Consider the following 24,075-nt stretch of genomic DNA (forward strand, 5'->3'; position numbering starts at 1 on the left):
ATGTTTCACATGCAGTTTCATGACAAATGCATATACTATATTTAAAAACATTTCTGAAACTGTGTAGGAGTGGTGATGTTGCCAGAACCGGATTAAGGCCCTGATTCAGAGCCGGACGCTCTGACAGAACGCTCGCTCTGAATCAAGGCGTCTTTTTTTTTTTTTATGGAGCGGCCTCCTGGCCGCTCGCATTGCTGTGAGTTGCCACCCACAGCTAATGCGAGCGGCCAGGATGATGGTCGCGATGGTCAAGACCATCGCGACCATCGGGCTTGCAACGAAACCCTTGTGGTAGGGTCTCGTGGCCACAAACCCCAGAGAGCTTTCGGCTCAACAGAGCCGAAAGCTCTCCCACTGACATCACTTGTGATGTCAGTGGGGCCGCCCCCAGAAGGTAGGCGTTCTCATGGGAACGACTCCGTCTGGGCAGCCACCCCCCCGGCCCGCCCACCAAAGGGGGCTTGCTGTCACTCAAAATCGACAGCACGCCCCCTTTGGTGCGAGACCCGGAGCGACGGATTGCCCGTCGCTATCCGGGTCTCGCGCATGCGCACGTCGGAGCCGGCTCCGTCGTGCGCATGTGCTCTGGGCCACCATCGACGCGGTTGCGAGCACTCATCGCTTGCGACCAGGTCTGAATCAACCCTAAGACCCCCATGGGGCCCTAGGCAAGGGTGACCTTGATATGGGTGTTGCCCACAGCAACCTATAAAACATTTGACTTCATTTTTAAATGCATCGATACATGGTGTGATTTTGATCAATAATGCTGTCTGGCCACACACTGTAGTGTGTGTGTTGCTCCAAACATACAGCTGAACCATAGAAACATCAGATATGTTGGTTAGCATGAATAGTAAATCCTCTGAAATCCAGAGCTAATAGCAATAATGACAAGAGATGATCTGGATATTGTGGCAATTACGGAGTCATGGTACAATGAAAAATATGACTGGGACATAGCTATACTGGGATATACTTTATTTAAAAATGACAGAATGGGAAAAATTGGAGGGGTAGCAATATACAGCGGGTAAAATAAGTATTGAACACATCAACATTTTTCTCAGTAAATATATTTGTAATGGGGCTATTGTAATGAAATTTTCACCAAATATCAGCAACAACCCATGGAAACCACACATGCAAATAAATCAAACCATAGATGTCCATAAATTGAGTTATGTGTAATAATGTGAAATGACACAGGAAAAAGTATTGAACACATGAAGAAAGGGATGGAACGTCAAGACACCAGCTGAAATCTATCAGTAATTAGAAAGCAATCCTGCCCCTTGTCAGTGCAAATTAATATAAGCTGGTTCAGTCCCAACTGATGGCCTATAAGGTGTCACACAAGAAACATCTCATGATGGGTAAAAGCAAAGAGCTCTCTCAAGACCTTCGCAACATTATTGTTGCAAAACATACTTATAGCATTGGTTAAAGATGATTTCTAAACTTCTGAATGTTCCAGTGAGCACTGTTGGGGCCAAAATCAGTAAGTGGAAAGAACATCATTTCACCATAAACCGGCCACGACCAGGTGCTCCTCGCAAGATTTCTGACAGAGGAGTGAAAAGAATTATCAGAAGAGTTGTCCAAGAGCCAAGGACCACTTGTGGAGAGCTTCAGAAAGACCTGGGATTAGCAGATACAATAGTTTAAAAAAATAACAATAAGTAATGCACTCAACTGGCATGGCCTGTACTCACCACGCAAGACTCCATTGCTGAAAAAAAAGCATATTGAAGCTCGTTTAAAGTTTGCTGCACAACATTTGGACAAGCCTGTGATATACTGGGATAATATAGTCTAGTCAGATAAGACCAAAATTGAACTCTTTGGATGCCATAATACACACCATGTTTGGAGGAGAAATGGCACTGCACATCACCCCAAAAACACTATACCAACAGTGACGTTTGGAGGTGGGAACATCTTGGTGTGGGGCTGTTTTTCAGCATACGGTACTGGCATACTTCATATGATTGAAGGATGAATTGAAAAATGTACCAAGACATTCTTGATAAAAATTTGCTGCCAACTACCAGGATTCTGAAGATGAAACGAGGGTGGACATTTGAGCAAGACAGTAATGCCAAACACACAGCCACACTCAGTTGGTTTCAGAGAAAGAAAATAAAGCTGATAGAATGGCCCAGCCAATTGAAAATATATGGAAATAACTAAAGATCAGAGTTCATAGAAGAGGCCCACAGAACCTTCAAGATTTGAAGACTGTGTGGAAGAATGGGCCAAAATCACACTGAGGTGACTTATAGACCACCAGGCCAAGGGGGGGAACTGGACAGGAACCTTTTGTAGGACATCACTAAAATGGCTTTAAAAGGAAAGGTAATAATCATGGGAGACTTTAATCTACCTGATGTAAACTGGGAGAGGTCTTTTGCAAGTTACACTAGAAGTGGGGACTTTCTAAATGCCTTTCAGGGAGCATCCCTCAAACAACTGGTGAGGGAGCCCACTCGCAAAGATGTTATACTAGACATAACACAAATAGTGTCAGAATATCAGATGTAAATGTTGGAGAGAACCTATGATCCAGTGACCATCAAGCAGTACGGTTTAGTATAAAGACAGGGTCGGGCTCATGCCACACAAAAACAAAGGTGTTAGATTTTAGGAAGGCTGATTTTACAGAGATGTAAAGTATCATTAGGGGGGCTGTCCAAAGGGTTCTGTAAAAAATCCCCACATTTTTACACAAAAATAGGGATTTTGCAATTTTTTCCACCTGCCCTAGGCTGGAGGAAAGTTTTCTCCAGTTCTTAGACAATAAACAGCCGTTGGTGAAATCGTCCGCAAATCGGCTGATCGCGGCCGCGATATCTGCCGTCCGATTTGCAAACGACGGTGAAAACGGCCGATTTCGCCTCTAATTGAATACGGCCCAAAGACGGATAAATGGATAAGAAATTGGTTGCAGAATAGGAAACAGAGAGTTGAAGTAAATTGAGTGCAGTCTCAGGAGGGAAATGTTACAAGTGGTGTGCTTTTTAACAACTTTGTTGGTGATATTGCAAATGGTATTAAAGAGAAAGTATGCCTTTTTGCAGATGACACAAAAATATGCAAAAGGGTAGACATAACAGGAGGGGTAAGACAAATGATGGAGGATCTAGGTAGATTAGAGCAGGGGTTCTTAAACTCGATCCTCAGGACCCCATACAGGTCCAGTTTTCCAGGTCACCCAGCATGTGTATTCATTACTAACCGACACATTTTAATAGATCAATAGGAGCTAACCATTTCACTTGTGATTCTGGGAGGAGACATGTAAACGGCGCTGTTTGGGGTCCTGAGGACTGAGGGCCTGATTCAGAGCCGGACGCTATTTGCGCTCGCTCGTTCAGAAAAAGGGGCCGGCTATTTAAATTAAGCGCTCGCTCTTTGCGGTCTGTTGACGCCTCTATGTCTGAGCGAGCGAACGAAACATGCGCTCGCTATTTTGTAAAGACGCCCCCTGGCAGCTCGCATCCTATGTCATCTCCGCTATTTATTAGATTAATCGAGTACATCGAAAGGCGTCTGAACTGCTCGCAGTGCTTGTGGTAGGATTTTCCTACCGCAATCATGCGAACAGTACAGGCTAAGAAACAACCAGGTGACGTGGCCGATGACGCTGCTTTAATTATGCACACCCTTAAAACGCCCGTTTTGACCATTTGGCACGCCTGCGTTCGGATCTCCACTCCCCGTTTTCAAGCACCTTCCCCTGTTACCACCCACAAACGCCTCATCCTGTCACTCAAATTAGCAGGCACTCGCTATTTTGCGAGCGCTCGGTTTCGAACCGCACTGACAGGTTGGCGCATGCGCATTACGACCCATACGCAGTTGTGCGAACATCGCTCGGAGTGAACGAGCGCCCGCTTACGAGCGGCTCTGAATCAGGCCCTGAGTCTGAGAACCTGTGGACTAGAGGAATGGTCAGGAACGTGGCAACTACACCCTGATATTTACCCAGGCACCTGTCCATTTGGAGGTCAGCTATCGCATCTTTCCATCGGAGCATCGTGTTTTGGACTTGGGACTCTGTGCTTCATTTCAAGTACCGGTACATGAGGTTGTATCCATTTGCGCTTGGACTATCACTGAATGTGACACCATTGCTAATTAAAGGATCTCTCCACCTTGACACAAGCCGGTAATTTACAATACAGCTGGAATTTGCAATAGTACATGACTTTTCATCTGATACTTACCGTTCAACATGCTGACCGACTAGTGCCTTCAGGGATTCAAGATTCATGTGTTCCTAAATTATTTTATATATCAATTGATGTCCTTTATTGTCATCAACACCCCCCCCCTTTTTTAATTGGTTTTTATTGAATATTGAATTTGTACTGTGTTATTATTCATTTAGTATTGTTTATTTAAATATATTTATACACTTTCAATCAGCGCTGCTTATTGTATATTTGTAATGTACTTAAGGGTGTTTGGAGCGCCCTGTAGTTGCCAGTGCAACGTGTTCACAGCGTCAGCTGTGAGAGTTCTCTGCGCTCCTGAACCATAGATTTGTGCTCCGGTGCTTGCCCTAACTCCTTGTCAGCCTCCAGCTTCTTACATACAGCCTGCACCGCTCTGCCTTGCCTCGCACTCCACTGGGATCAGCCCTGCACCTTCCACCAGACCCACTTATGTCTGAACCTGGCTCCTCAGTTAACCCATTCCTACGCAGCCATCATCACAGCATTACCGGATTCTCCTTTCAGCCATCATCACAGCATTACCGGATTCTCCTTTCAGCCATCATCACAGCATTACCAGATTCTCCTTTCAGTCATCATCACAGCATTACCAAATTCTCCTTTCAGTCATCACAGCATTATCGGATTTCCCTTTCAGCCATCATAACAGCATTTCTGGATATCCCTCTCAGCCACTATTCAGCATACCAGGATATCCACTTCACTCTTAGGGTTAAATTTACTAAGAATCGAGATAGGTCGAGATGACCATCTCGGGTGATTTTTAAATTTTTTTCCTGCCTGCAAATTTACTAAAGACAAAGGGCCTGATTCAGAGCCGCTCGTAAGCGGCCGCTCGTTCGTTCCGAGCGATGTTTGCACAACTGTGCATGCGTACGGATCGCAATACGCATGCGCGAACCAGTCAGTGCGGCCGAAATAGCGAATGCCTGCTATTTTGAGTGACAGGAGGAGGCGTATGTGGGTGGTAACGGGGGAAGGTGCTTGAAAACGGGGAGTGAAGATCAGAACGCAGGCGTGCTTAAGGGTCAAAACGGGCGTTTTAAGGGTGTGCATAAGACAGCAGCGTCATTAACCACGTCACTGGGTTATTTTATAGTCAGAACTGCTCGCAAGATTGCGGTAGGAAAAACCAACCACAAGAATAGCGAGCAGTTCATACGCTGGTCGATGTACTCGATTAATCTAATAAATAGCGGACATGACGTAGGATGCGAGCGGCCAGGGGGCGTAGTTTTCCAAAAAACGACCGCATGTTTTGTTCGCTCGTTCAGACCTAGAGGCGTGAACAGACCGCAAAGAGCGAACGGTTCATATGAATAGCCACCCCTTTTTCCTGAACGAGCGAGCGCAAATAGCGTCCGGCTCTGAATCAGGCCCAAAGTCGGATGAGTGAAGGTGCGTACACACTAGGCGATCAGGAAAGACAGTACGATTACGACACCGTAATCGTACCGTCGTTCCTGATCCCCTGTAGTGTCTGCACTGAACGATCAGTCGTTCAGTGTAGGCACTGTCCATCATTCCTGAACATGGCCAATCTGTCGTTATCGGCAGATTGTGCTGCATGTTCAGGCGATGGACAATGTCAGAAACGACCAGCGGGAGTGCGCATCGCTGGTCGTTTCTGACATAAAAGTGCACGATTTGTGCACGACTACTGAGCGATTGCACGATGTCGTAATCGTGCAGTCGCTCAGTAATATCGCCCAGTGTGTACCCACCATTAGAGAGAGATTTCTCTCATCTCACTCGTAAAACACGGATGAGATAGCAATCTCGAATCAAACCACCATTGGGCCAAAACGGAAGTACTTTTCACCTAAAACATACATCTCTGAAATTTACCAAGAATCGGGATGACAAGCTCAGGTGAGATAGGAGCAAACTCTCTATCAAAATCACTTTTCAAACTCTCAACCCCCTGACCTGAGAGATGGTCAGAAACATACTCAAATCATTGTGATTTGTGTATGTTTATTTCTGTAAATGGTTAAAATAGGGTTAATTTAATTAAAAAAATTACGTGAGGACCCACCCCAAAACACTAACCAGCCTCGGGCTTGCCAGCCAGTCCTGATTCTTAACTTACAGGACAAAAAATGTGTAGGGTTCCACTTAAAATTTAAGAACCAGCACCAGGCAGCAGGGACAGAGCTGGTTTTAAATATATACGTAGAAAAAAAAAATGATGTGAAGTTCCACGTATATTTAAAACCAGCTCTGGACCCTTTCTAGCGGGGGGCTGATGCCACAGCCAGGGGTGCCCTTTCACCTGGCCCCCCAGCCGCAGCATCAGTCCTGACCGCTAGTCAGCCCAGGGATCCCTGGGGAGTTGAGTACCCCTCGAATAAAGGGGTACCCCTCTCTAGGGCACCCCTGGCCTAGGCTGATAGCCCGGGGCTATCCCCGCCACCCCTGGGCGGTGGGTGGCGGGTTGATAGTGTAGGTGTAGTGTAAAATTAGAATTAACAACATTGTCTTTACAGTGGAACTACAGATCCCAGCAAGCCTCCCCCGCATGCTGGTACTTGGAGAACCACAAGTACCAGCATGCGGGGCATTAAGGGCCCACTGGTATGTGTAGTTCACCTGTGAAGAAATGTTTAAAAAACACAACACACACAGTGAGAATAAAGTTTTATTACATACATACATACACACACATACTTACCTGCTGCCAGATGTTCAGGTCCCCTTCTCAACGTAAAGTATCCGTTCGAATACCTGAAAAAAAAGCCAATACTCAACCTTTTGTCACTCGATGTTCTCCGCAGTAATCCTTTTAGTTGGCCGGACACTCTGTAACAACATGTAACAGCATGGTGTTACAGTATCGCGAATGACTTCAGTGTCTGGGCCGCCAGCCAATCAGCGGCGGCTTAACATTAGCAGCCGCTCATTGGCTGGGACCCACGTGGAGGAGCCGCTCATTGGCTCAGTGAAAAAATCAATGTTGTGTGATACATCATAGTATTGTCACATTAATAGTGCCTTATGGAACATGTTTTTTTCCAAAGTGACTGAATATTTCAGATTTGACCATACACCTCTTTACCGGTGTATGGACAAATCTAACAGAGTTGCAGATATTTGGCACTCGGATCACATCAAACTGTTGTATGTGCACCTATGACTATTCTGGCGTCAACTGTTAAAATCTTCTTGTCTGCTATGGAAAGCACTGCATTGTTATGCAATTACCATTAGTACAGTTTCATAATTGTACTACTGCCCTGACATATCAAACCATTACTCTAATCCAGTGACATATGAGCAGTTTTATGAAGATTATGTTTTTATTAGTATACAAATTTCATATTTGTACCAGAGAAAAATAGCTAAAGTTTGGGTGACTTCTGTCGGTAGATTTACATTGCAAAAATCAACCAGTGGCCAGCGTCCCTTATGCCACTCTCTATTCATCATTCACTGTTGCCAGGCACACTCACTGCCAGTGCTACTTACCAGCATCGCCACTAGGCGGATTGCAATTTGCCTACGCATGCGCAGTCGGTTCCTATCGCCGCCATATTGGGGAAGGCATAACGTGAGCGCGCACAGCCCCACCCCAACCCCCCCTCCCCGGGCACGTGAACGCGCGCGGCCTTCTTACTTCACCCGCCCGCGTGCCCGATAACCGACGGGGAATCCCCGGGAGCAAGCGGTCCCGAAGCACCGGAGCCGGGGGCAGAAGGTGAGTGAGTGCTGCACACGGCGGGGAGGCCGCCCCCTCCCCCTTATCACGCACCGGGTCCCTGCGGAGCGTCAGGACGTGACGGCGGGCCGTGCTCACGGCGGCGCCGGGGGGAGGAGGGAGCGTACGAGGCCGCGTTATAAGCGTCACCTCCGCACAACAACAACGGGGTGATGATGAGCTGTAGTTGCTGGGCCCGGCGCTGTCCTGCTCAGGTGGTCTCCATGATTTCTGCATCATCTCCTCCACCGCGTCCGGCCCAGTGCGCCCCGAATCGATGCGCCGGCCTGACTGACTCCACATCGCCCTGTACTGTTGTGTATGGCGGTCCGGGCACATGCAGCGGGGACCCCCCGGTCCTTCCTACTGTCCTATCCGGCCAGCCGCAACATGCTCTCAGCTGTAGGCATACATGTGTGTGTTACATATATATTTGCATGTTGTTTTGTGGGTTTTCTCCCTGGTTCAAGAAAACCTACAGTCTGACCTTATGTAGCCAATACCCCTTTGTTTCCCGTCCACTATACATCACTTTAGTGTCTCTTGTAAAGATCTTTAAGAATGTATTGGTTTTCAAAGGTGCTGGTTGGGCTTCTTCAAAGAGAACCGTCAGTGTTACTTAAAACTTCCTAGTCATTGATCTATAGATACTGGCAAGTAAACTGGATAATATCCAAAACTCTGTTCCAGTAGTTTACACATCCTATTGGCACAAATATGAAGGCAAAATGTTGTAAAAATGGGAAGGGACATTATGGCGCATACACACGGTCAGACTTGCTAGATGAACAATTTTGCCAACGATTTCATGAACGATGAAGAATTTCTGACAGTATTTAAATTAATGATGTCGTCCAAATCTGACTGCAAACACAGTTGATATCAGATACCGTTATCTGACATGCAGCCTGCCGATGTTTGCAATCTGCGCATGTGTACAAGACGCAGTGTGCGTGTGCGAACCAGTTGTGATCGGGAGGCGTTCGCAGCCAGTACACAGACGATCCGCAAGCATGAGTGACAGGACGTACCGTTTGTGGGTGGTCGATGGTAACGGGGCTGTGGCGGTGTGAACGCAGACGTGTCTGCATCTGATCACCGTTTCAGGGGCGTGCATAATTAAGACTCATCGTCAGCATACACGTCACATGGCTGAAGCACTTGCAGTGCTTGCGGTAGAGTATGGTCAACCAAAAGTGGCGCGTATGGGTGCAATGTCAGCCGAGATGACATGATACTATGGGAAAGTGGGTGTCTTGTGTCAGGCTGGTGGGCATCTAATTTCATACCGCGATTGCACGGCAAAACATAGTGAGCATGCTAATGTCTTGCTAGCGATCGCAGGATTTGCATACTTTGGCGACGGCTGCGTGCGAATGCAGACTTGCGAACGGGTCTGAATCGGGCCCTAAGTTCACTAAATACTTTTATTAGGGCTAGTACTACTGTTCTATATAGGTTCCCAGGGTTACTTAGCCTCTTTATGGGGTACAGACTGATTTCTCCCTAAAACGATGTCCTTTACGCTACATTCACCTATCCGCGTTTTCGCCTGTTTTACAATTGAATAGGGCGAAAAGCACAGACGCGCGTTGAGTAATCATCACGGCAAAACAGGCGAATAAGGCAAATTCATTTCGCTTTTCGCCGCTAATTGAATACGGCCCTTAGAAAACAGCATCACGGCTGACACTTAAGTCGGATTTGTGCTTGTACCTCAGGAGGGTGCCAGTGGTCGAGATGCTGATGCCGGGGTTATGACCGGCGTCTGTGTTCCGGCGCCGACTGCTGGGATGCTGAACTCATCCCTTTGTAATACCTGGTGTTGATCACACAAAACTGCTGCCTCTTATCACTGTAAAGCTACCAGCACATCCTCTATTTATTCTGTACTTTACAGTTTGAATTGTCACGTCATCTCAGGCAAACAAGGCTATTTACCAGCCAGATTGTCCAGAGTCCAAACAGTAACATAAGAAGGCACAAATTTCTATCCCACCATTTAATGACTATCGATGCTGGGCAGACTGTAGTACACACATCAGCTAGCCAGTTCCTTCATGTACAGTACTTGTGACAGTACAGTTTCTGTACTTGATGGGAAAGAGTTTATTTGTTATAATAATTTCCAAGAACCCTATTCTGGGCTCTGAACAGATCCTTGTAGCTTTAACATATGTAAAAAATAAAATAAAAAAAATCTCACAATGAAATGATGACGAAAGATGTATAATGTGGCATTTATCACATTATAAAATATCCATATTATATTTAAAATCAATTTAATTCAGTAATTTAAATTTGCTAGCTAAAATCCATTAGTTTATTTGTAAGGTTATTTTAGTGTATTTTGTCCTATAACTAACAACCTTTTCCACAGTTTCTTATTAAAAATAAAAGTGCAAAAATAAAATTTCAGATTGATATTTTTGTGAATCAAATTTAATATATGTTGTTCTGGATCTTGATATAAGATTGTCTTTATTGTGTCATACTTTTAATTCTGCCTTTTTGTTAAATATCAGTCATATATGTTCCTCCCTATTCCTATTAAAAATGCCCAGGCCTTAATTAGCTTTGTTGATTTGCAATTTCCAACCCATACCCCTCGGCCACTGACCCCATTCGAACGCCTTTGCGTCTATGCTATGGGTTGTAAAGGTAATATATTTGCTTTATACCGTTCCATTCTAGCACCACATCCCCCTGAACTCGAACCCCACAAACTGGCTTGGGAGTCTGACATAACAAACCCCATTGATGACAAGGGATGGACAACCATCAGATTTAGAATCCCTAAAGCTTCCATAAGTGTGGCCATAAGGGAACCATGCTACAATATCTATACTAGATGGTACTTAGGGCGTGATTTGGCTGCAGACGGAATTGCAAAGCTGCACCCGTCCGAAAAAGGGCGTGGCCTCTCAGGGGATCCTGATAACATCACTTCGGGGGCAGCCCAGCATCACCGGAGATGCTGGGCTGCCCCCGGTGACTGGACAGTGTGCACTGTTGGCTCCTCTTCTATGACAGGAGCCGGGTGCTGCAGGAGAATGTGACACTGCAGCACTCTGCTCCTGTCACTGCAAAGGAGCCAGCTTTTTGGTGTCACCCCCTCTGTGGGTGACACCCGGGTGCGGCCTGCACTCCCCTCATGATGCCACTGGATGATTTCCTCCCCACTTGGTGGTCTTGCCCCATTATTCGCTCGTTCTTGGACCAGGTATGGAATTTGATTTTACAATTGACAGGTTTATCGGTTCCTTGTAAGGCTGCAATAGCTCTTCCTTCCTTAGCGGTCCTCCGGGCCTTGGTTAATTTTGTGGCCCCAATGGAATACATCACGCGTTTTCAAAATAAGTCCTTGGCCACCTTTCATAAGGCTTACTCAGCTGGCCGGCAGCCCGGCGCCGTCCACCATCTCGACCACCGATGGTCGCGATGGTGATCCCAGCCTGTGATCTCGGTCGCAGTGCTGGGATCACAAATGCAGCAGGGGGTGTTGTACACCTCCTGCTGCATTTGCATATTAGCAAGGAACCACCCCCAGTGTTCTTAATATATATTAAAATCACTCTAACCTTGTAATATCCAATTAAATACAGACACAAATACAAACATCCATTGACTTACCTTTTAAAAACTTAAATGTGAATCTGCTTTAATACCCTGGACCTATTGCAAATATTAAATAATGTCTTCTGATTGTAGCAACCGGACTAATAGTAGTAATAGTGTCAGTGGGAAGGATCAATAAGCCAATTAGAAGCTGCTGTCGATCGTGAGTTCGAACTATGCACTAAGGATCGAGCATTTGCAAGTTATACACCTGCCAGTCACATGTGTCTTTGTTGTGGCCTGCATGAACACACCCTTACTGTACTTGGCTTATGTTTGCAAGCCCTCTCCCTCCTCTGATCAAGGGGGTGGGCGATTCAATTCAGCGCAATGTTAAATAGCCCTGGGAAGTAGTTCCCAGAGCTATTCAAATTACCGCACTGTTAGCCCGACTGAAGGATTTCTTCTCGCACCCACCTGAGGGTGCGAGCAGAAGTCCTACTAAGAACCTGGCCGCATTGCTGTTTTCTGGCTTAGCGCGGAGCTAAAAGCCTCACGGCTAGCTCTTTAGTCAGAGAATGTCGATTAGCTCGACTAATCACCCAGCTTTATTCGTGCTAACCGAGGTGGCTTTTGTCTGACTTAACAGTGTCCTGAATTGATTATCTTCGGTAACTCCTTCCCAGTGCTGTTAACATCACGCTGAATTGAATCGCCCCTGAGGGGTCATAAGTGCAGAATGTGACCAAATCTACATACAGATGGAAGCATAAGCACTTTTTGTGTGCAATTGTTAGACAACACAAAAAGTCTTTATTGCATTCTACTCTACATCAGCCCCAGAGCCTATTTCTTGGTACGGATGAGACCTGTGATGCTGGCTTGGCACAGTCCACCAGTGGAGCAGTATCCCTTGTGGCCACGCTGAACATATTCTTGGTCCAGTGTGGGAGAAACTGTGTTTTGTTCAGCAAAAATAGATCATCCTAACTTTACTTTTTAAAAAGTATTGATGACAGTTTATGAAGTGTGCATTGTTCTATAGTGGCTCTTATGTATGCACTGCAGTGTGATTATGTAGTGCCCTCTGCAGTTCAGCCGTGTAATAACCTTCTGCTGACCCTCCTATTCATTACATTTCAGGTGTGTTTGAGATACAGTACATTACAGTCTAAAGCTGGGTACACACGTTGGCCCGTTCTTTCAATTTCGAGCCGTTCATTCGATATCAAAAGATTGTGTACGCACGTTCAATCCTGTTTTGTCGGATGAAAACTGGTCGAATCGGAGGATCACATCTTCTGTGCAGTTTAATTTTTATCCGATTCGACAGGGCCTGGTCGGACCGAAAGTGCTGTGTGTATGCATCTTCGCCCGTTCTTGCGACCATTCTTATACAATTGTACACCACACCTGGGGCCGCGTCTCAGGGCGTGCATAATTAAACTCCAGGAAGCATTCTGTGTGTCATGCTCCTCTTCATGTACATAATCGCCATTTACCTTTACCCCACCACCTATACTGCTAGGCTTGGCTTGCTGGAGAGTGTAGTTCCACAACTTGTTGGGCATAAACAAACCCCCTCCCTGCCCATTTTGTTAATTTGAGGTACACCCACTGTGAGCGAAGACAGAAATCAGCAAAATATGTACGCTGATACAATCATTTCCTTGTGAAATTTTGGCAGCGTGGGATCATAGGTCGCACATTGGATTGTATATGTGTGTATGCAAGTATTGGCACTGATTGTCGATCGAACCGTCGCATCGAATGTGAGATTGTATAGGTGTGTACCCTGCTTAAATGACTGTGTGGTTCCATTCAATAAGGGGCCAATGTAGAATTGAAGATATGCCCATTGGCGGAGCAAATCTTCTATTTGCACTGCGCATACTCCGGGAACCAAGTGCACATAAGTATGGGTACGGATGATGCAGAGACATGCATTTCAGATACATCTCCACGTGCATCTGATTAGGCATAACGAGGGTGTTTGTTCATAGGTAAAGTTCAGTGATTGCCTGTCAACGAAACTGTGGGCTATTTGGAGTTGGACTTAAGCGTAAATCCGCGTGTTTTAAGTATGGGGTTGGTGCAAGTGTGCACGGATGATAACATGTATAAAACGAGTGTATGGATAGGAGTGGCCTGCTTGCAAATATGCATACAACTCTTCATGCTGGTGAATATACACATTTTTTTTTTAACACACAATACAGGATCATCAGGCCCTAATACTTTTCTTTTTTTCTCTATGGGAATACTGCTGAATCTATTTCCTCTCATTTGCATAGTTTGGTCACTAGGGGGTCTATTTATCAAGGAGGTAAAAGCGTGTAGAAGTGGACCAGTGGAGAAGTTGCCCATAGCAACCAATCAGCTTTGAAGTAGCATTTATCATGTACAGTCTATAAAATAATAGGTAGGAGCTGATTGGTTGCTATGGGCAACTTCTCCACTGGTCTACTTTTCACTGCGTGATAAATAACATCTAGGGGTCTATCTGGTATCCCAAAAGAAAACTGTAGGAAACATATTTAAAGCCTCTCACTATACATTCTGCAATGTGGTCCAGATTTTCTTCTGTTTGGAAATATGTGGATGGCGAAATTGAAAGGATCGAGTTGTTCATTTTGCAAGTCAAACAAATGGATTGCAAGGGTACAGTGTTTCCATCCATTCAGTGACCACATACAGGCCAAACAGTCTGTCCCAGTATCCACCTCAGGTCTGATATCATTATGATCATAATGATGTACCTTTTGGTTGTCACGTCCTTACTAGACATATCATACTAAATTCATAATCCTGCTCAACCCTGAACTGTATTGATAGGTAACACCCCCAATTTATTGTGTTATGTTTCATGAATAAAAGTAAGGAGAGGATTCATGGTAAATTCTGCAAGCACAGCTTGCTATGTCTTTATGATACAGTCTTCCAGTAGTAATATCCTATTACATCCAGCTAAAATATTTCTATTCAAGAAATACAAAGGGAACATTAATAATAATGATGACAATAGTAAAGAAAATTGTAGAGTTTGTCTGTCCCCACTTGTGTTTCACTATGATTTCTCTCTAATACTCTGTAGTGTGAATGTATTTCCTCTCTTGCAGTAGTTCTCTGTGTTGACCGGGGACAGTCATGACCACACCAGATGTCAGTGTGCACGTGGAAGAGGTGGTGGTTGTGACCACACCCGATAACATTATGGATGGCAGTGGTGTGGAAGGGGTGAAAGCGGTTCTTGTGACAACCAACAGGTAGGAATCCTGCTAATAAATCTAAATGCAACATTCCCACTGGTCTGAAGATGGAAAATGTTAATAAATTTTAGAATATAAATCTCATGTCCTGTATTAATAAAAACCCTAATGCTTTAGACCAGTGGTTCTCAAACTCAGGGCCTAATTCAGACCCGGTTGCAAGTGCTGAGCGCTCGCAACCGGGTCGATGTTTGCCCACTGGGCATGCGCCCGACGGAGCCGGCTCCATCGTGCGCATGCGCAAGACCCGGCTAGCGACGGGTGCTCCGTCGCTCCGGGTCTCGCACCAAAGGGGGTGAGCTGTCGATGGTGATTGACAGCTCGCCCCGTTTGGTAGGTGTGGCCGGGGGGTGGCTTCACAAACGGAGGCGTTCCCAAGCGCACGCCTGCCGATTGTGGGCGGCCCCACTGAAATCACCAGTGATGTCAGTGGGAGAGCTTCCGGCTCTATTGGAGCCAGAAGCTCTCTGGGGCTTGCGGCCACAAGACCCTACCACAAGGGTCTCGTCGCAAGCCCGATGGTCTTGACCATCGCGACCATCAACCTGGCCGCTCGATATAGCCACCCACAGCTATGCGAGCGGCCAAGAGGCCCCTTAAAAAAAAAAAAAAAAAAAAGGCCCTGATTCAGAGCGAGCGCTCTTTCAGAGCGTCCGTCTCTGAATCAGGCCCTCAGTCCTCAGGACCCCACACAGCTCATGTTTCCAGGTCACCCAGCAGGTTCACAGTTGTATTCATTACTCACTGACACATTTTATTAGATCCACAGGTGGAGATAATTATCTTGTGTTTCTGTGAGGAGACCTGGAAAACATGCACTGTTTGGGGTCCTGAGGACCGAGTTTGAGAACCTGTGCTTTAGACATAACAGGCAGCCATTTTGCAGACTTCTCCTATATGTACATAAATCTATGTTTAATAATCTGTGCAGGAGCTGTACTGCCCATGTGCAGATCTGGTCTGGACGTCGGTCGCAGTGCCCCAAAAGCCGCAGCATGATTGACATGCTGCTGGTGTTTAGGGTTGGCGACGGGGAGCATTCCAGAAAAGGGGGGCTGGGGGTTTGGCCCTGTTTTCTGGGAGTGCCAAAGACAGTGGCTGAGGATTCAGCTTCACTTGCCTCGGCAGCGTGATTCTTGCTGGACCTCACACAAGACGCCTCCTGTAGTATTAGCATATTTGCTCAAAGCAGCTGCGTACAAAGAAGTGTTCACCTTTGAATCACCCCCTTAATCAATATTTCTATCACTGTATGCTGGCTGTGAGTGCGCTTTAAAAGGAAAATAGGCCAAATGCAAATGTTGTATCTGTATTTGTTCACGTGTGAAAGCTGTCATTTTCCTTAAGGACAAATTAATGGGGTGTATTTATTTATGTTGGATACAATATATCTATGCAACAGCTTTTTTCACTCCTTACAAATGTCTCTATACTTATTATAACACTCATTTTGCAAGTTCTAGTTACGCTTCTGCTGGAAAGTGTAGATTTTTTGTTGTACATTTTAACTCACAAAAATGAATAATATAGACCAATCCCTTATTTTCATGAGTCATTAATTAGACTAAACCAACAACATTTTACTATATTAAGATATATTTTAAAGCAGTGGGTTAGGAGGAGAGCTGGAAGGCTTTAGTGAAGTGAGTTTTCAAAGCCCATTTGAAGCTTTGGAGAGTCTGACATGGAGAGGGAGAGAGTTCCAGTGGTGAGGAGCAGCACGTGCTAATTCTTGGCTGCGGGAGCAGGAGGATGGGAGGAGGTAAGCAGTTGAAAGGAGAGGCGGCACTCATTGGCTGAGCGAAGTAGGTGGGTGGCAGTGTGGAGGGAGATGATGTCAGAGATGTAGGGAGGAGAAGATTGGGTGACGGCTTTATAGTTGACTATGTAGAGTTTGAATTGTATTCTGAAGGGAAAGGGAGGCAGAAGCAGTTTGGAGAGGAAAATTAGCTGAATAGCAGCACTGAGAACAGATTGGAGTAAAGAGAGGTGAGAGTCGGGGAAGCCAGAGAAGAGGAGGTTATACAGTTGTGCAATCTAGAGATTATCAGCGAGTAAGGTCTTCATTGTCTCTTGTTTAAAAGGGTCTAATCCTGGCGATATTTCAAAAGTGGAAGTGGCAAGACTGAGAGGGACTGAATATGGGGTTTGAAGTTAGGGATGACCTCAAGATAGTGGACTTGCCGGATAGAAGAGACGGGAGGTTGTTGATGGATAGTGAACTTGAGTGGTAAGAGGGGACTCGGGAGGATGGGAAGATGATCAGCTCACTCTTAAGCTGGGCTCACACTGACAGATACATTGGCTGATCAATTGAATATCGGCGTTCACTGACATATCGCATTGGCTGTGCTGCACAGCCGATGGACAGATATGTCTGCAGAGATATCTATTCATCGGCAGGTGTGTACGGGTGGTCTGCAGACTGCCCGTACACAACCAGCGGCAGCCGTGAGGAGGGGGGCGGGACACGCTCCCCGCCCACCGGGATACGCCCCCTGGTCTCCGGGACCTGCGGGCAGACACATGATGGTTGTTCAGTGTGTAGTCACTCGATCTGCAGATATATTTGTATAGTGTGTACCCCCCATAAGACATTGTACGTTTAAGAAAACACTGGGACATAGCAGAAATAGCAGTAAGATAGCTGGAGACATTATTGATAAGAGAGAGGGAGAGGTCAGGGAAGGAAAGGAAAGGTAGATCTGAATATCATAAACATAGAGTTGATATTAGAGGCCAAAAAACCTGATATGCTTACCTAATTAGGAAGGAGTAATAATAGAATAGTATAAAGAACAGTCTCTTGAGGGAGTCCAGCTTTTAGATGAGTAGAGGGAGAAGTGGAGTCATGAGAAGAGACTGAGAAAGAACGGCCAGAGAGGTAGTAAGACAGCCAAGATTTGTGACCGTAAAGGATTTGCAAAAGAGGATGATCCATGGTGTCAATAGCAGCAGAGAGGTCAATTTCTGAAGAGTGGAGAGGATGAAAGCCAAACTGAAGTGGATTAAACAGGGAAGAAAGTTATTAAGGCTGTTGTAGACCATTAACTTGAGGAGCTTGAAGTCAAAAGGGAGGAGAGAGATGGGGCAGTAATAGAGGCAGTGTTGGGATCAAGGCTGGGGTTTTTAAAAATATGAGAGATCCGAGTATGATTGAATGCAGGAAGAAAGTGTATGCTTCCTGCTACAGCTCAGCCGGCATAGAGACGCCCACTGCTGCTTTCTCACATCTGTACTTCCTCGCTCATCGGTACTTCCTCGTATACATCGGTACTATCGACACACATCGAACTCGTCACGCATCATTTACACCAGGTCTGACCAGCCACAGAAACTGCAAGTCTCGTCACATGCAGTGATAACTCAAGCTGTGCAGGCAATAACAGTGGCTAATTTATGCACGCCCATGAAACGGCATTCAAACGAACAGACACGCTTGCGTTTTTCTAACCACTCCCCCGTCACCACCCCCAAACGCTCACAGTCTGTTATTCACTCTGTAATGGATTCCTCAGTGCATTCGTAATTGCAGTATGATCGCAGCACACGTTCAGTGCGGTGCATGCACAGGTGTTACCAATCGCTTGATCTGTGTAGGTAATTGCAATTGCGTATGCTGCTGAATTAGGCCCTGAGTCAACAGTGGGCTCAGACTCACCAACACTGGACAGTTGAAGATTAATCATGATTTCTGCTGCGTGTTGGTGTGTTGAATGTATTAGCCTCCTAAAACCAGCACCTTGTTAAATCAATGCCACATTGAAGCTTGGCTGTTCTGGGTGCAAAGGGGGGGTCCTGTCCAATACTTGTACCAGTGTATAATACATAACTCCATGGGTGCCACTTGCATACATCCATGTTCAAGCCAGGGTGCCATGTTTTCAGGGCTCTTTTGAATAGACTGATAGTTGAATAAAAAATTAATGTGAATACTAATATAATCACTGAGCACCCAAAAATATAACTTAATTACAGGAAATATACCATGGATATCGAAATGGAAATATGTAGGCTACAGGAGCATTAACAACTCTGCAATAAGGAAAACAAAGGGGATGCTTCATAGTGTGATACATTTTATTAACATTAGCACGGCCACTATGTCTTGGCGTGCGATCACTTAGTGTATGCAGACGCCCTCCAGCCACTCATAAGACGCCCACCTGCGCACGTCATTTCCTGGAAGTGCATGAAACCATCGGTACATCGAGCACCATCGTATGCGATCGCAGCGCTTGAGGTTGACTATACCCTGCCGCAAGCACTGCGATCACTTCAGTGTGTAATCCCACCAAGTGATGTGTACTATGACGCTACCTTTAATTATGCACGCCTCTGAAACGGCATTGCAACACTCAGGCACGCCTGCGTTCGCACCTCCACTCCCCTGTTTCTAGTGGCCTGCCCCTGTTACCACCCTCAAATGGCCTCTCCTGTCACTCATTTAGCTGGGCTGTCTATGCTGGACGAGCAAACGCTTCCCGATCTTTCGCAGTGGTCTGCACACGCGCATTGCGATGCATGCGCAGATAGCAAATATCTGCCAGCTACGAGCGTTTGCATTCTAGCGAGCGTGTCTGAATCAGCTTCTCTTTTCACAAGTTATTCTGTGGACAAAACTGCCTGTATCCTCTTCTGGGACCAGTAATGCGCCAAGCCATGTCCTAGTGCGTTTAGTCATAGGGACTTTTTCAAGAAGCTGTGCATAAAAGTTATGGCAGCGCAACCTGTTTTCATTTGTGTGTATTCTTGTTCCTGTTACCATTGCTATACATACATAAAGCAGTGATAAATCGTATGGCAATTGAAACCTGAGGTATAAATAATTCCTATATTGCCTTTGCTAGTCACCTGCTATTATTTGTACGTTATGTGGTTTAATGCTGTCCTTAAATGCCATCTCCATAGAAGTAAGCTGCTGGGAGGCTGTAAGTGGCTGAAGCCATCTGCCTCCCCCGGATTTGTCATGGCAACAGGCAGGACCTGCTTCCTAGATATATACTTGGGGCTGGCTTCAAACACCTCCAGCTGGGAGCTGCTGGCCAAATCACACTACAGAGGTTACAGAGCAGGATTTTGGTTTTAAAGGGACATTTTTTAAATTGAGCTAATGGGTAAAGGCATCTTGTAACATGCACTAATGTACCATACAATGTCAAGACATTAGATATTTTGTTATTGCTATCTACTTTACTCCAAACTATAACCCTCTGTTAGACATTTTTATATCACACATACTAGCTGTTGCCTGCGGCTTCATCCATGATGAAGTTGTTTGTGCCCCAAAATTTTTTGTTTGAAGTGTTCTAGTTGTATTGCTTTGAATAGGGGCCTATCGCAGGAGTGGCCCACGTAACCACCATCGCTATACAGATTGGTGGCAGCATCGTCTTCACCCCCACCACTCACACCAATGTCACTGTGTGCCCTGTGCACTAGACTACTATGTAGCTTAACCTATTTAAGTGAATGCGGGCCCAAAGCACCTCTCCCCCACCCCTTACCGGCCGCATGCATGGTGCCACACCTATCTCTTGAATTGATGATGTCAATAAATGTTGTTTTTGTTAATGCTCAGCTTTAACTTGGCGGAATGAGTGAAACAAAGTGCAGGTTATATCTAGGAGTTTCCACTACAAAATGATGCTGTTTTCATGTAAAATCAGTTCAGTAGTTTTTGCGCCAACATGGAACAAACAGACAGACACAACGTTCTTATATTAGTGTGTGTATGTATGTATCTACATATTATATTATATATATATATATATATATATATATATATATATAATTAGTTGTTACTGCAATATACATTTTTATACAAATTATATGAGCTGTGCTAATGTTTCTTTCTCCTTACTGTTGTACTATCTGGGAATGCTAATACTTAATGGGCCTGCTTTTTCTATATGTGTTGCACTGACTGATTAGGCAGGACCAAAAAGTGACAAAACTATGCAGCTTGTTTCCTGCAACAATCTTCCTCCAACCGGGTTGGGTACGGGATCCCGGCGGTCAGGATGCCGACGGTCTGAATACCGACAGCGGCATCCCGACAACCGACAGTCAGAATCCCAACAGAATTTGGTAAGTATCCTATCCTCCTTTCCTGCAGCCTAACCCTGAACCCCCCCCCCCTCCCGCAGCCTAGCCATAACCCACCCCTCCTGCAGCCTAACCCTCCCCCTAGTGCCTAACCCTAAATCTCACCGTTGGGTTGTCAGCGTCGAGATTCTGGAGCCAGGATCCAGACTGCTGTCGGGATTCTGGAGCCAGCTTTCTGACCATCGGGATGCCAACTGCATCCCCTCCAACCTGCTAGTAAAACCATATCTGGAACCCCCTACTGTTACAGAGAGGTTACCACCTGTAGACTTCATGATGCTTTAGGTTACACAACCTGGAGTTTAAATTTAAGCCCCAGGGGACTGCAGGTGCCCAGAGGTGTAAGCGTCAGAGTGGTTAGGGACCCAGGAGGGGATTTATTTGAGAAATAAAATATGTATGAAATAATCCATTTAGGGTGAGTTATAAGAAAAACCTAATGAGCATGCACACAGTTTTGTAGCAGAGAACTTTTGCAAAATCAGAATTATTTTAACCCTCTTTCTCCTGTGTGTGCACTGTGCAGGAGTCTTGCAGAAGAAGCCCTGGAGTCTGAGAATATGGCAGCTGCAGCCGCAGCTGCTTTTAGTGCATCAACAGAGCTGAAAGAAGCTGTTTTAGGTATGCAAAGAGTCTTGTCAACTTACCCCAACCTCCCCTTCTCCCAAGAACAGACACAGCTCAGTGGTAAACACTGTATTCTTATTGTAGTTACATTTGCTAAATCTGCAAACAAACACCCTCTTTAATTATTTTGCTGAATGCACTTTGTTTTCATGGCCTGTGGGCAGGGCCAGATTAACAATGGGGCGGATGGAACTACAGCTCCAGGCCTCCACATAAAAATAGGCCCATTGTCATGACAACATGATGTTGACTGGCCATCTGCTCTCCACATGGTCAGCCATAAATCATAAGTCCTAAAATTTTATTTCTATTTACCTCACAAAATGAAGCATGTTTTTTTCTTTTACATATTTACGGAGACATTGGGGCTGAGAGTATAGTTGGTGTGCACACCCACATGGCACTGGTCACACCCTCACAGCACTGGTCATGCCTCCTCTGCTTCTCATAATAGGCCCTTGGTCATTTTCAGCTCCAGGCCCATGTGGCCCTCAATCCGGCCCTGCCTGTGGGTAATGTAGTACTGCTCATTGTGTACTACAGAAAGCAAAAACCCAAGAACCAAACTTATTGTAGTTTAAGATGAACCAGTAATTCTTCTATGATAAACATGGCAGTATCTTATAGTCAGAATGGCAAGCCTTACTATACTCCTATATCATAGCCAAATGTACTTTTTATGTATAACCATATAGACATTCATGGGGAAATACTTTATTCTTTTTCTTTGCCGTTATATTTTATGAGAAGTGAAGATGGAGGATGGGGAAGAGGAGACAATGGAGGCAGAGATTGCTTATCCCATTACCTGCGGAGAGAGTAAGGCCAACTTGATTTGGAGGAAGTTTGTGTGTCCTGGTATCAATGTCAAGTGTGTGCAGGTGAGGTCGTCTGTACTCTTGTAGATAATGTATACTGAATCCCATACTGTAATGCAGAATATTATCATACTGTACTATATAACTTGTGTATCCTCTGATGTTGTTTGTACCCATATAGACGTATACTGAATCCCATACTGTAATATATGATATTACCATACTGTACTATATTTACTATATGTGTATATCTCCCCTCAGATGTTGTCTGTACTCAAATATCCTGGGATAACATATTGAACGGGATAGGCACACCGGAGCACCTAGTTTTCAATATGTTGCTGATGTGTTTATAAATTTGGGGTTCCACTGTTCTCATGTTGTAAAAACACTTTGCAGCAGATATTGAGTCTTGTCATCATCTTTGAATGGGATGCATTTTGTACCTTCGAGTTGCATTTTCCGGTTGTACTTTGCCCTGTGTAAAATAGTTAAAAATGTCACTGAATTAATTTAGGCGATTAATGAGACTGAGCCAAGCTGCACTCTTTGGAGAAGAGGTTACTATAAAGAAGTGAGTGGTTCTAATGTTATAGGAGCTTGGTCTGTTACACTTTTACATTGTGTGCTCCTTCAGATTTTTGTAGCTCAATGCAAGCCTATGCGCACTTTTATTTTGTGAAGGTGTCTCCTGAGAGGGAATATTAGGCGTGCATCATGAGAGCATAAACAAGGTAGTATAAAACCGCTTACGGGGTTTGTGAAATTCTCACTTGCTACTTGGGCCGTTAGGGACATAAGACAACAATAGCAAAATTACATGACTGATAGCAATAGCTAACATTAGCAAAATGTATAATCAGCAAAGACAGGTTTTTAATACAGATATTTGTTGCAAAAAAAACATTAGAAAACGTCCAGTGATGTTTACCCTATATGCATAAATAATGAAGCAAGTACTGTATTATATATTACAATACTATCTATATTGTATTGCGTTGGAAAATACACATTATTAGTGAACCTTTCTTGGCCCATATGGAATGTTCCCCCAAGTCTACTATATCACTAGTGCAATGTTGTACCTTTTTCCTTCTGTTTGCAGTACAATGACCATCTAATAAGCCCAAAAGAGTTTGTTCACCTGGCCGGTAAATCCACCCTGAAGGACTGGAAGAGAGCAATCCGAATGAATGGCGTTATGCTCAGGTCAGTGCATCAGGGCTTTTAAAAAGGTCAGCACAGAATATAAAGAACTACAATGTCATTAGTCAATTGATTCTTGTCTGTCCTTCCTTGCTTTGCTACTCTATTATGATTGCACTACATGACAACAATAGAACAATGCCACTTACTGGTGAGGGATGTAGTCTGGAAGCTGATGGTCTAAATGCCGACCGCCAGCTTCCAGACTCTCTAATCCCGGCGTGGTACTAATGGCAGGCGTAGAAAACGGAAAACTCCCGGCATACCGAACGAAGGTAAGCCGGGTGCGGACAGCCGCGCGGGGGGGGGGGAGGGTTAGGTTTAGGGCTGCCGGGGGGGACTTAGGGTTAGGCACCCCCTCCCCGGGAGGGTTAGGTTTAGGCTAGGGGAAGGGGGGGTTAGGCACCCCCGGGGGGAGGTTAGGCACCCCCCTGGGGGACTTAGGTGTAGGCAGTGGGGAAGGGGGTTAGGTTTAGGCACTTAGAGGGGGGATTAGGGTCAGGCACTTGGGGGGAAGGCACCCCTAAGGGAGGGTTAAGGGGTAGAATTAG

At 45.3% G+C, this 24,075-nt stretch overlaps 1 protein-coding gene across 8 annotated transcripts in view; it reads left to right on the forward strand.

Moving 5' to 3' along the window:
• Window positions 1–7,822: 7,822 nt before the first annotated feature.
• GMEB2 (glucocorticoid modulatory element binding protein 2) overlaps window positions 7,823–24,075 on the forward strand; it is a 41,583-nt gene continuing 25,330 nt past the window's right edge. For 2 of the 8 annotated variants that reach the window (XM_088467038.1, XM_088467041.1), the window contains exons 1-6: window positions 7,823–7,938; window positions 14,616–14,762; window positions 20,700–20,855; window positions 21,400–21,494; window positions 22,248–22,381; window positions 23,424–23,527. In XM_088467038.1, the coding sequence (XP_088323164.1) occupies window positions 14,644–14,762; window positions 20,700–20,855; window positions 21,400–21,494; window positions 22,248–22,381; window positions 23,424–23,527 (608 nt within the window). In that variant the 5' untranslated portion in view covers window positions 7,823–7,938; window positions 14,616–14,643. The remainder of the gene's footprint in view (window positions 7,939–14,615; window positions 14,763–20,699; window positions 20,856–21,399; window positions 21,495–22,247; window positions 22,382–23,423; window positions 23,528–24,075) is intronic. The other 6 variants (XM_088467040.1, XM_088467042.1, XM_088467047.1 and 3 more) reach the window with 4 other exon arrangements.

Source organism: Taudactylus pleione, unplaced genomic scaffold (assembly GCF_031769625.1).
Source record: "Taudactylus pleione unplaced genomic scaffold, aTauple2 ptg000069l, whole genome shotgun sequence".
Lineage (NCBI taxonomy): Eukaryota > Metazoa > Chordata > Amphibia > Anura > Myobatrachidae > Taudactylus > Taudactylus pleione.